Genomic DNA, 13,066 nt, shown 5'->3' with positions numbered 1-13,066 from the left:
CTGAGCGAAGTGATAGTGTCCGCATAGTATTCGCGTTGGACATGAGCTATCCACATTACTTCAGCGTTGTTGAGTTCGGTAGCTGAAGGTAATGTTTGTTTGCATTTTTCCTTGTTCTTCAGCAGACGTACGAAGCGTAGGACGTAGGCAGATACGCGTAGCAAGTGGTTGTAATCGCGGTATTGGTTGATGTCCATGGCATACTGTATGCCGACAGGAATGTCGTGATTATACTGGTGTTTGTCTGTAGTGACGTCCGCAGTAGACGCGCGCGGTATCTTGTTTCGCGTAGACAGTGGGTAGTGATCCGTGAACTGGTTCCACTGGAGGAGACGTTGCCAAGGAGACGTGATTAGCTGTAATGTTCGCTTCAGATTCAGAATCAAACAGTTCACATACGGGCCAGCTATCGTTGTTTTTCAGCCAAGCAGGGCCTTCCCACCACAGTGAGGAGTTGCGTAGTTCATCAGGAGTTATTCCGCGAGTCAGTAAATCTGCGGGGTTGTGAGCTGTAGGGACGTACTTGTAGGTTTGCGTGAAGCTATTAATTTCCTTTACGCGATTTGTTGTGAATACGTCTGGTTTACCGCGCGCGTTAATCCAATGGAGCGCGATTTGTGAGTCTGACCACAACACGTTACGTAGAATATTATACTTCGTTGATAGGGCTGAGGTAACGAATTTACTGAGTCTTGTAGCAATTACCGCGGCCATGAGTTCCAACAGGGGTAGTGTTTGTGATTGTTTGTTGATCGGCGCGACGCGCGTCTTTGCCATAACAAGCGTAGTGTGATCCCCTGACTTGATGTAGACGGCGCTTCCATAGGCCTTGTCGGATGCGTCGGCGAAGGCGTGTATCTCAACGTCAGACTCTGAGTTGTCATGTGGAAAGTAGCGTCGTGCAATATTGATGCTGGTGACCTCTTTAAGGTCATTGGCGATTGTTGACCATGTGTTGCGCAATTCAGCGGAAATAGGTGTGTCCCATTGGTGGTCGAGTTGCCATAGTTTCTGTATAAGTAGTTTTGCACGAATATGTACTGGTGACAAGAGTCCGAGCGGGTCATACAAACTGGCTGAGTAACTGACAACGTTGCGTTTCGTAGTGAGCGAGCCGATTTGAGGCGAATCAAGCTGTTTGAAATGGAGCGAGTCTCTGTTGGCGTCCCATTTCATACCGAGTGTTCCGGTGGTGCAGGAACTTTTCAATTTGTTGTCCTTGGCGGCGATTTGTTGAATAGATGGGTCGTTCGAGCACCATGATCAAAGATTAAAACCGCGAGTAGCAAATAGTTTGTTCGAGTCTTCATAGAATTGTGAGGCTTCAGAGGTATCGCGACATCCGGTTATGACGTCATCCACGTACATATCGTCGCGTAGATTATTTGCAGTTGCAGCTGGCAAGTCAGTATTGTCATTTACCAATGTTTTGATGGTTGTGTTCAGGATGAATGGGCTACATGTTGCTCCAAATAGCACAGAACTGAACTGATAAGTTACAAAGTCACTGTTTACGTCGTTCACATCTGACAGCCATAAGAACTTGGTGTATTTGCGATCATTGGGGTGCAGGCGTATTTGTAAGAATGCTTTCTCAATATCGCTTGTCAATGCGACCGGATTAGAGCGAAAGCGTAGTAGGATTGCTGTTAAATTGTTCAGAAGTGATGGACCGGTGTCGAGGCAGTCGTTTAAGCTGGGTGACCTTAGCTGTGGGTCCATAGCTGTGGTGTTTTCAGACGGGATTCATGCCTTTTACGGGCTGGTTTTGACTTTTACGATTTTAACCCCGCCACCACAGCTATGGGATATTCCATAGACTAGCGTCCAAATCCGCCGCAAGCACCCTTTGCGCAAGTTTGCTCGACGATCTTTCGAAAAATTTTCCATCCAAATTACAAATTGCCAACACTCATCGACAGCTTGGTTATTAGGGACTCACCAGACCAGAAATCCGCTCAAAATTCACTGAAATATCGCCTTTTTTCTAAGTTTGCGCGACATGACTACACGGAGACCGCCATTTTGCTAGCGTAAAAACTGTTGGTCGAGGATCCCTGCAGTACGTCACTACAGTGACGTAGGGCCGTGACCTCTCAACTTCTAAACACAAACTGAGAGATTCATCGTGTGATATCGATGACCATCGTTCGTCTTATGGACATTCCCAGTCTCACAAAACTGAAACCAAACTTTTACTTGGGGGGAAAAAAGTTCAGTCCTAGGATCTATGATTATTCGTGGCGCGCCGCGCGGATGCTGGCCGTAAGTTAGTTTGTGTTCAGAAGTTGAGAGGTCACCGCTACGTCACTGTAGTGACGTACTGCAGGGATCCTCGACCAACAGTTTTACGCTAGCAAAATGGCGGTCTCCGTGTAGTCATGTCGCGCAAACTTAGAAAAAAGGCGATATTTCAGTGAATTTTGAGCGGATTTCTGGTCTGGTGAGTCCCTAATAACCAAGCCAGTGTTCTCCCTGAATAAGGTAGCAGGGGCGTGGCGCCCTCTTGTAAATTCCGAGCGCCCCCTTGCCAGAAATGAAAAAGATTTATTTTTTTGAAAAATAAAACAATAAAATGTACGGGGAAAAAAGTTGACAGTGATTTACAAGCAAAATGCAAGCGTGAACGTCGATCCTGCAGGCTGCAAACGTAATTCTCATCGATCTTGCAAATCTCGCGAGTTTGTGATGTCATCCGAGATCATAAGCCCATGTGCAACTCATTGATGGCAGCCATATTTGTATGGCACAGGCCGTAACGTTAGCCACGGTCCCTCCATAGGGACCGTGCATTAGGTAACCGACTTAGCTGAGTAAACATGCCTAGGAGCTTGAGGGTAACCAAGGACAGCAGAGTACTCTGAAGTTTTTATAGGAGGTTAGAATTTCGCTTGTGTATTCCTTCCCAAAGCAAAACGACCTATTTTTAGGCTCGGTCGGACGTGTACGTGTATCAGGCTGAGAACACATAGCATAGCATAGGGGGTCCAATCTCCGATGATGACGATGATGATGATTAAATATTTAAAAATGAAGATAAATAAACATATATTTGGACTCAGTAAATTTGTTGTTATTGTTGTTGTTATTGTTGTTGTCGTTGTTGATACTATTTGCAGAAAAGAACAAAGTATGCGCTGCAAATTTCAACACAGCCTAACTATACATGTGCGTCGCAAATTCAATACAGCCTAACTATACATGTGCGTTGCAAATTCAATACAGCCTAACTATACATGTGCGTTGCTGCCTAACTATACATGTGCGTTGCAAATTCAATACAGCCTAACATTACCCAAGGGGTGTCACTTCATTGCCACACACTTTTTTTCGATCGCCAAAAATGCACCTAGCATGCATCGAAATCGGTAAAATTCGACGTAGGGTCAAAGCACATTAGTCCTTCTCAATAATACTCCAACATTTTTACCTCTTACCGATGAAAAGTCGAGAAATCAGCAAGTTTTTCAGCGTATCTGGACGTCTCTTACATTTCAGATTTAAAAGGCGCGGCAGTGTATTGAGTCACGTGGGCGCTTTTCAAATCGAACCAATAGCAGAGCTCGCCAAAATGCACCCAGCAAGCATCGAGAGCGGTAAAATTCGATGTAGGGTCAGAGCCCGTACTGAACGAATGGGCCCAGCGTGAAAACCGGCAGTAACGTAAGTTTCTCACGTCTTTGGAAGACTATGGGTGACACTGTCTGCGTGCGTCTGCATACGAAATTCTGGTAACTTTAACAGTTCCAGTTCACCCGCAGCAAGAGATCGTTCTTTCCAAAGATGTGAGAAACTTACGTTGCCTCCGGGTTTTCACGCTGGTCCATTCAGCTCTGCTATTGGTTCGATTTGAAAAGCGCCCACGTGACTCAATACACTGCCTCGCCTTTTAAATCTGAAATGTAAGAGACGTCCAGATACGCTGAAAAACTTGCTGATTTCTCGACTTTTCATCGGTAAGAGGTAAAAATGTTGGAGTATTATTGAGAAGGACTAATGTGCTTTGACCCTACGTCGAATTTTACCGATTTCGATGCATGCTAGGTGCATTTTTGGCGATCGAAAAAAAGTGTGTGGCAATGAAGTGACACCCCTTGGGTAATGTTAGGCTGTATTGAATTTGCAACGCACATGTATAGTTAGGCAGCAACGCACATGTATAGTTAGGCTGTATTGAATTTGCAACGCACATGTATAGTTAGGCTGTATTGAATTTGCGACGCACATGTATAGTTAGGCTGTGTTGAAATTTGCAGCGCATACTTTGTTCTTTTCTGCAAATAGTATCAACAACGACAACAACAATAACAATAACAACAACAATAACAACAAATTTACTGAGTCCAAATATATGTTTATTTATCTTCATTTTTAAATATTTAATCATCATCATCGTCATCATCGGAGATTGGACCCCCTATGAGCATAGGCCTATGGTGATAATTTTGACATCGATGAATAAATGTATGTCTGTCGCCGGGGTCTGTCGCTATGTTTTCATTTTCAAAAACTGTCATCTTCATTGAAATCAGTGAACTTGAATAAAGTTATGGAACACTGTCTCAGATTTCTTTTCCTTTGAGTTTTTTATACGAAAAAAATCTGAAAAAATACTCCCCAAGTGCCACCAAATAACACCATTTTAATCTCAGTTTTTGACACCCCCCTCCTGACCTCCCCCCGCGACCGCTTACGCGGTCGCTTGTGGTGCTTCGCACCACGTCTTCGCCCTCTTGTAAAAACATCCTGGGGAGAACACTGCAAGCTGTCGATGAGTGTTGGCAATTCGTAATTTGGATGGAAAATTTTTCGAAAGATCGTCGAGCAAACTTGCGCAAAGGGTGCTTGCGGCGGATTTGGACGCTAGTCTATGGAATATCCCATAGCTGTGGTGGCGGGGTTAAAATCGTAAAAGTCAAAACCAGCCCGTAAAAGGCATGAATCCCGTCTGAAAACACCACAGCTATGGACCCACAGCTAGGTTGACCTAGTCCACCTGTTGCGCTGCAATCGTAGACGACGCGTATTGGCGTGGTGTCGCTGTCGCGTTTCACGGCTCTGTGCGGAAGATAATGTCCTTCTGTGTTATCATCTTCATTCACTTGTTCGATGTAGTTAGACTCCAGCTGTTCCGAGATGATTCTATCGTACATGTAAACAATGTCACGTGGTAATTTCTGGATCATGTGACGTGTTCTGTTGCGAGCAATGTCATAGTTCGTGGGTAGTGGATCATGACTCGATTTCCAAGGCAGTTTAGCTGTGAATCTACTGTTTTCTTCGGTCAAACAATTTGTAGCGTATTGTTTGAATTGTTCGTCGGGCGTAGATTTCTCTAGGGGACTGTTCATTGTATCGCGAATCCCAATCGATTCCAGATCCCAGTACGAAGCGACGTTTCTGTCCAGAAGTTCGTCGTCAGGAGACAGGGTAGTGATGTGAAATGTCTGTGCTTGAGTCGAACGCGGTTTTCCGTGACGTAGTGGTCCAGATAGTAGAAATCCAAATGATGAGCTCACAGCTGTTGGTCCCGGTCCGCGAACAACGCGATTACCGATGAAATCCCAATAACGATCTGCGCCGATTAATATGTCGATCGATATTACAGACTCGTCAGAAATGGGATGAGCGAGTGGGAGTCCTTGCAAGTATCGTAGATTCGCGATTTCAGAAGTTACATTATTGTCCAAATTGTCCGATATTTCCTCTACACACAAGAGGTCGATGAGTACGCGTTTGCCGTATCGCGTGTGTAGTTGTAGTGATGTAGCAGGAACGGACGTGTAGTCGGCTTGCGAGTTGTTGAACGATTTCAGTTTCAAAAGTTCAGTGTTATGCACATTTGCGTTGAGTGATTTGGCAAATCGCTTGGTAACGAATGATCGGTCGGCGCCTTCATCGAAAAGTACGTTGGCGATGGCTTCTTTACCTCTGTAACTTGCGCGGATTTTCGCAGTCTTCAACAGTATGCGGCGAGGAGGAGACGGATGTTCCGTAGAGGTCGAATCACGTGACGCGTGTGTGAAGTTGACGCTCGCCTGGTTAGCTTTTGAGTCCGAGCGCGAGTTTGGAGAGCTTGAACGTACCTTGCTGTCATCATGTAGGGCGGTATGATGTCGCTGTTTACACACACGGCAAGTGAATCTGGATTTACAATAGTTCGCAGAATGTTTACCTAGACAGTTGAAGCATAAGTGATCGCGTTTGACAATTTCCAGTCTCTGACTAAGTTCGGAGATCTCGATACAATTGTTCGGAGAATGTTGTCCGCTACAGAACGCGCATTTTCTTTGAGTAGGTGGCGATCGTTTCGCGGGAGCAGTATTATGCGATTTTCGGCTGTTAAATCCAGTGGTAGCGTGGTTAGATCCGCGAGCAGTTTTTGTGTAGAACGCAGAAACCGTGGGGGTAGTATCTCCATCAACCGTAGACAAATCCAAGAGTTATTTCCGACTGATAATACGCGAATTTCCTTGGTCATGGCTTTGGTTAATTCCGATAGAGTCCACGAATCGTCGTCGCGACCGCGTGCAAGTTGCATTTGAAATTCCTTGGGTAATTTCTCGAGTAGCATCGGGATGAGTAGCTCGCCGAAGTCGTTTTCATTCTTTCCCATGACGTTCAGTTCGCGAATCGTGTTTCCAGTTCATCGTGAAATTGTCGCAAACTTTCTGGATTGTTCGAAGGGGGCGGCTGTTCCCACAAATATCTCATATGTGCGTTGATAATGAGTTGAGTTCGACCATACCTTTCTTTCAGTAGTTTGACAGCGGTAGCATAATTTGCGTCGGTGGTCGCGAATCCATCGATAGTACGTTTGGCTTCACCTCCGAGGAAACTGCGCAAGTATACAAATTTCTGTACGTCTGACAAATGTTCGTTGTCATCGATGGCGGACCGGAAGTTATCGAAAAATTGATTCCACTGTCTGTAGTCTCCATAGAAGATCGGGATTTCCAATTTTGGTAGTTGTATAGTCTTGTATGGAGTAGCTGGTCGATTTTGTTGCGTGGGAATCGGTTGTTGCGAGGTATCAATGGTGTTGACTTGTGCGGGAGTGGTGACACGTACCTGTTCAGTAGCTTTGATTGTGTCAATGAATACGGCGACGCTTGAGCATCGGGCGGAGATATCTCTTTCGAGATCGGCGGTAGTTCCGAATTCTGCATGAGTAATGTCTAATTGATCGTACAGTTCTTGACAGACAGTCAGTAGGTTTTCAAGTTTCCGATCGAGTGTGGGTTTCCCAGTGATGATTTCGTGGTAATCCTTCGATTTGGTTGTGGTAGTGTCATGTCGTCTGATGAGATCTTCTATCGGTTCCAGATGTCCGATGAGAAGGAATTTCGCCTTTTCTCGTCTTTTCAGTAGAGCTTGTAAGGTCGGCATGGTTAGCTGTGATCCTGGTCTCGGCACCAAATTGTGGGTGAGCCACAATGGAAGGGGGTTTGTTTCACAGCAATGAGTGGGTGACGATACAAGACAATGACACTTGGCTGAACTGTAACTGGGAACGCACGTTTATTGACTGCAGTACTGTTACATGACTTACATGTGCTCTCTCGCTCACGCTCACGCTGACAGCACAGTGCCCAAAAATACATGGCATGCGTACGTGCTTATAGAGGCTCTGTAGGACAAAACAATTTAGCGGGCTGCGTTGTGATTGGCTAGAATGGCCTGGTCCATAAAGTTTGTATCAGTTTCCCACAGGAACGCGTGTAATACAAGAAGACAACTGGTTTGAACAGGAAATGACTGAATAACAATGTAAACAATAATAATAACATATTGCAATAAAATATAAATCAATAATGTAATTCACGACAAATTACAGATTCACATAACTGAACGATCTTGTTGATGAGTAGGAGCGAGACGGCGAAAGTCTAAGCCCAAAGGGGAAGTAAGTAATTCATCACATGTTTTCTGAGAAAGAATCACCTGTTTCCAAAGCTACCATGCAAAATCCGGGCTTGATCAATGCTACTGTCCTGGTTCATAACTTTCGTCCGGTATAGCTAGTTATATCGAGTTTCAAATATTCGAATGTTTTGCATTCAAATTAATAGCAATCACACCCATCTGTAATCCAAAAGTTGTCGGCAAAAGTCATGTTACACAGTTATTGTACTGGTCAAAAACAGTACAGCACAACAACATTATCAACCCAAGTACCGGTATACATGTCAGTCAAAGTCGTGAGAGAAAGATATGTGGACCTCCAGTAAAACAATCACGAAATGACGTCAGGTGCATCTTGATTACATAGAGGATAGTCAACGTTATATTGTTTTAGTCTTGGGGACCAAACAAGCCTACAAGGTTGTAATATTTCTACAACTCACTCTTGCGTGCTGTTGCGATGAAAAAAATCACGCTGTTTTTCTGAAGTCGGTATCATTGCTCCGTCATGTTTCATTCTTACTGTCGTACACATTCTCAGCGGTAAAAATTAATATTGCCATTCAATGTGAACTTGCCCGTGCGTTTAAGTTTATACACTTTCAATGGTGATAACTTGCTCCATGCTTTGACATGTCATCAGTTACGAATTTTACTGGCTTTCAAGACTAAAGACGCAATATTACCAGCGTTGTTCCTGTTCTAAGTGTCTGATATCAAGCACGGCAGGAATAAATCACTAAAGTGACGACAGAGACCATACCCGTTATCGGAAATGGACATATACATACAGTGGTGACTGCGAACCCGAAATAAATGTCGACAAATCAAAACATCGAAACGGCTAGACCGAGAGAGAGAGAGAAGAGAGAGAGAGAGAGAGAGAGAGAGAGAGGAGAGGAGAGAGAGAGAGAGAGAGAGAGAGAGAGAGAGAGAGAGAGAGAGAGAGAGAGAGAGAGAGAGAGAGAGAGAGAGAGAGAGAGATTTTACGCTTCCACGAACCGATCATGTTCTTTCGGAAATCGCCGTCGGGTTGCACAATTACGCTGTACGGATCACGAACGGATACTTTCCTGAAATTTGACTGACATTACAACATGCGTAGAACACGAGGACACCGCGACATTGCACTTTTATATGATATCCGATATTTACGACTACTAGACTCTACAATATCGAACTTAGATTGAACCGTGAGTTGGTGATATCGGATATTTACTTCCGATTTGACTGAATCTAGTATCGTCTAGTATCGATATTAGAGTCACCAAATCGCCGATAAATATCGGGTAAATATCGGAGATTTCACAGATCCGGCTTCCCATGGGACAACCGCAGTTCATTCTAGTCACATCGTCTAGTATCGATACTAGTCCCGAAATCGTCGATATGTCAAACTTCGATACTAGATTGTAAATATCGGATATTTAAAAATTGTGCAAAGTCGCGCCTTCATGTAGAACACAGCCAAAAAGTTGAAGTCTTCTGATGTTGGTTTCGCAAGTTTTCAAACTTAGAATACTCACAGGAAAATGGTCGCACTGGTCTTCCCAGACTGTTAAAATGTTCTTCAACATCGCGTTTCTTACGATCGGTGATGTCATTTTATTATTATTTGATAGACGTAGATAATGCACTGTACGTCTCATATATCTCATATTACCTGCCTGTCACGAGTTACTATTTATTTTCTATTTACTGTTTATTTTCAAGGGCCGACACAACTTGTCCAATTGGGACGTACAGCATAGAACTACTGAATGACGACCATTTGTCGATGTCGGGGCACCAAAAATTCAGCCATCCTTTGAAGCAGTCTACAAATAAAACATGTTTCATGTAAAATTTCACAATCGTCTCGTCTATTAATTCGACCATTATTTCGGCAGTTTTGATTTCCTTTCAAATTCGATCCGACAATTTAAAATCATAATCATTTTTGTGTTCGAATTATATGGGTTTTTACGGTTATATATAGATCCCGTACACATTGACAACGCTAGGTTTTTAACCCGCAATTTGGCAATTAAAGAACAACTGAATTGCGTCCAGCACATGTCCAATTTTCAGTCTTGAGACAGGCAGCTGAACAAGCGTACGGTCCGACAAACAAAACTGGCATGAAATGGATGTGCATGTGGCTTCGAAACCTCCCTGCGGACCATAGACCCTCGAGGGTCTATGTGCGGACTAACCGCCGTGTGCTAACAACATCGAAACCACAATTTATATAATATTGCGTTGATTTGGGTCACTTTAGCCTTTACAGTGGACGGTGTGAGGCTGGGGTAATAGCACCAAACTCATGACCGGTGACATTTTTGCCAGGGCCATTTTAATAAAGTTTGGTTGTCACTGTTGTGAGCCTGCTGTTGTCTATGCTGTGAGTTGGTGTTGACCTGGTTGGTTAGGCAAAAAATGAATTTCATGCATATTCAGGGGTTCAGGGCGGTCAAACACTGGCCACAACATTTCATCTGTGTTCAAGCAAAAATCAAATGCCAAGAAACGAATGCGTGATTTATGGATTTTTTCTGTCTTTCTTTTACTTCCGTGTTTACGTAGCTCTAAAAAGTTTAGGGTCGGCAGGTAAAAATAGCGCAGGTCGGGTTATCGGAACAGCACAATTTTTTTTGTTTGGCCTCAGCCCACTGACAAAAAGTGGTTTGTGCCAGGGCCTGTACGGAGGCTGCGGGCTTGTCAAACACCTACTTGTGTCAACAGATTAGTCAATTAGCGGGCGCTTATCCAACAGGTAGCTGTTGAATAAAAACAATACATTGATTATAATAGGGAGAATGGTAAATTAGGTGGCAAGGTGTTTTTCCCACACACACAGTGCAGACTGCATGTCTAGAGGCATATCAAAATATGGTCTGAGGTTGACACAGTATAAAACACATTACAGCAATAGAATACAAATCTGTATTGGGAAATGTGTATTTTCTTTCCAATAGAGCCTTAAAACATTTTTGATCAGCGTGGTCGCTTTTTACCTCCATACACACGGGACTGTGACATACACTCACGTGTATCGTGCCTGGTTTAACAATTTCCCCGGACTGCCAGTGAATCCCTGTCCTGCCAAACAGATATATTCTCTTCGTTTTTTAATGACAAAATTCTTTCAGTACATGGTGAAATAATTTGACAGAGTGAATAGATTGTGGCATGGTCTTTATGGCATTACATTTCTCATACATAATACCGACAACGGCTCTGTAAAAATGTAAAAACTATGAGAGTATAAACCTGTGAAACTATGACAGCCAATGATGATCACAGAAGCAAGGCTTGGTCACCGTCCGTGGGTGGAGGGACTGTGGCTTGGTACATTGGTTTGGGACAAGGTGACCAAGTCACAGTCATCTCGACCCCAAACATCTCTTTTTACATCAATGCCTAAGTCAACCCTCATTTTTTACGTCCGTGATCACATCTCCAATCACTGAAGAGATTATCTGCTAGACTTTCCATGTACATTATACCTCATTCTGCCGATCTATGCTCCAAATTCCAAGACTGTCTGGCTCAAAAATATAATGTGATGAACGTGGATGAACAATGCAAGCTATGAGTCTATATTGTGAAAAAGGACGGTTGGCATGCATCCGGACCTACCCCCAAACAGTGGTAACGAGTGAAGCCAATTTACGGCAGTTTAGCTACACCATGGAGGTCTGCCCATACCTTGATGGCTACATTAAGCCTAAGAAAAGTGACTGAAAATTGTACATTTAACCAAGACGACCAAGTTTCAAATGACGTATAAACATATTGTACAATTACTGTACATGAAACAATCACTGCCTTGCACAACACAGATCGATCTGCATACCAGCAGCACACTAGCGTGATTGCCGCTGCTGTTTAAAATATGATAATAATCAGGCAAAGATCACTGATAACAAAATTTTGATAGTTTACTGACGACTGTAACTAAGGAACGATTAGGATGATCTAACAAAAAAATCACAGTCATTACTTCCGTATCAGAACACAATAATCTATGGTTACCATGGCATATTACAACCTCGCACTTATCTGAAATTAGCTCCATTTATCTGAAAGTAGCTGGATTCCTAAAATGGCAGATTGTGTTTCGCTTTTAGCAGTTTGACAATCGGTCATCACTTTTTATTATGTTCGTTTTTTGTCTAAAGGCTCTTGGCAAGATAAGTCTACACACGCCTTGTCAATGTTCAATTCTGCAATGCGTCAAGCCATTTAGCAAAACGGTTCACTCAGGTTCCTTTGGGGCTAAGAAATTCATGGCAAATCTAGGCATAATACATGGTAAATTCAAGCCATGGAAATACATCCAAATACAGGAATGAATATAGATGAATTTAAACCATACAAATTCATGGCAAATACATGATTGATACAGATTGTATTTATAATCTGTATTAACCTTTCTTTACCTGTATTTACAATGTATTTGTAAGAGTGCATATACAGGTAAATACAGGCAAAAATACAGGGTCTGTATTTGTGTTTCCTGTATTACTGTGTATTGCCCTTTATTTACATGTATTTACCCTAAATACAGGCTAAAATACGTGCCTGTATTGGCCTGTATTATAGGGTTTTCACCCAGTGAGAAAATTCGGAAGGTAGCATGAACTATGAAGTCTAATATCAGCCCACATCCACACTGCGCCTGTGGGTTCCCGCTGTCCAACCAGATGGGAACGCACACTTTCTCCACCGAAAACAACATATTTTTAATCCAACGGCACGGCCAACTTGTCTTGATACACGATGTGCTAAGCCGCGATTTTAAACTTATGCAGATCCCGCTTTTCAATCTCAATGCGAGGGGAACGACTCGCTGCCACTGTGAAGCTCGGTGTGCAATGATTTCTGGGTAGGGTTCATATCATGTAGCAGGTCAAATAATGAATGCAGAAAATAAACAGAGTAGATCAAATGTTTCATGATGATGTCGTAATCATGACCAAATAATCGAATAAGAATGACCAAATATTGACAAAAATTACCAAATTACCAAAACATGGCGTAATTATGATAAAAAAGTTCCCAAATCAAGACATCAATGCTGAATAATGGCAAAACTACCGAATTAACCAAATAAGTTCATAATAATATCAAGACAATATCGTAATCATGTTGTAATAATGGCCACATTAGTCACTTA

At 43.0% G+C, this 13,066-nt stretch overlaps 2 protein-coding genes across 2 annotated transcripts in view; both read right to left on the bottom strand.

Moving 5' to 3' along the window:
• Window positions 1–13,066, bottom strand: part of LOC139130895 (uncharacterized) — a 140,908-nt gene that overhangs the window by 28,741 nt on the left and 99,101 nt on the right. The gene's annotated exons all lie outside the window — the stretch shown is intronic.
• On the bottom strand, window positions 229–1,176 carry LOC139142952 (uncharacterized). Its single transcript, XM_070713151.1, has one exon. The coding sequence runs from the start codon at window positions 1,174–1,176 to the stop codon at window positions 229–231; it is 948 nt and encodes a 315-aa protein (XP_070569252.1).

This window comes from Ptychodera flava, chromosome 1, assembly GCF_041260155.1.
Source record: "Ptychodera flava strain L36383 chromosome 1, AS_Pfla_20210202, whole genome shotgun sequence".
NCBI lineage: Eukaryota > Metazoa > Hemichordata > Enteropneusta > Ptychoderidae > Ptychodera > Ptychodera flava.
Note: the sequence above shows the minus strand (reverse complement) of the source record. Positions and strands in the feature narration are given on the sequence as shown.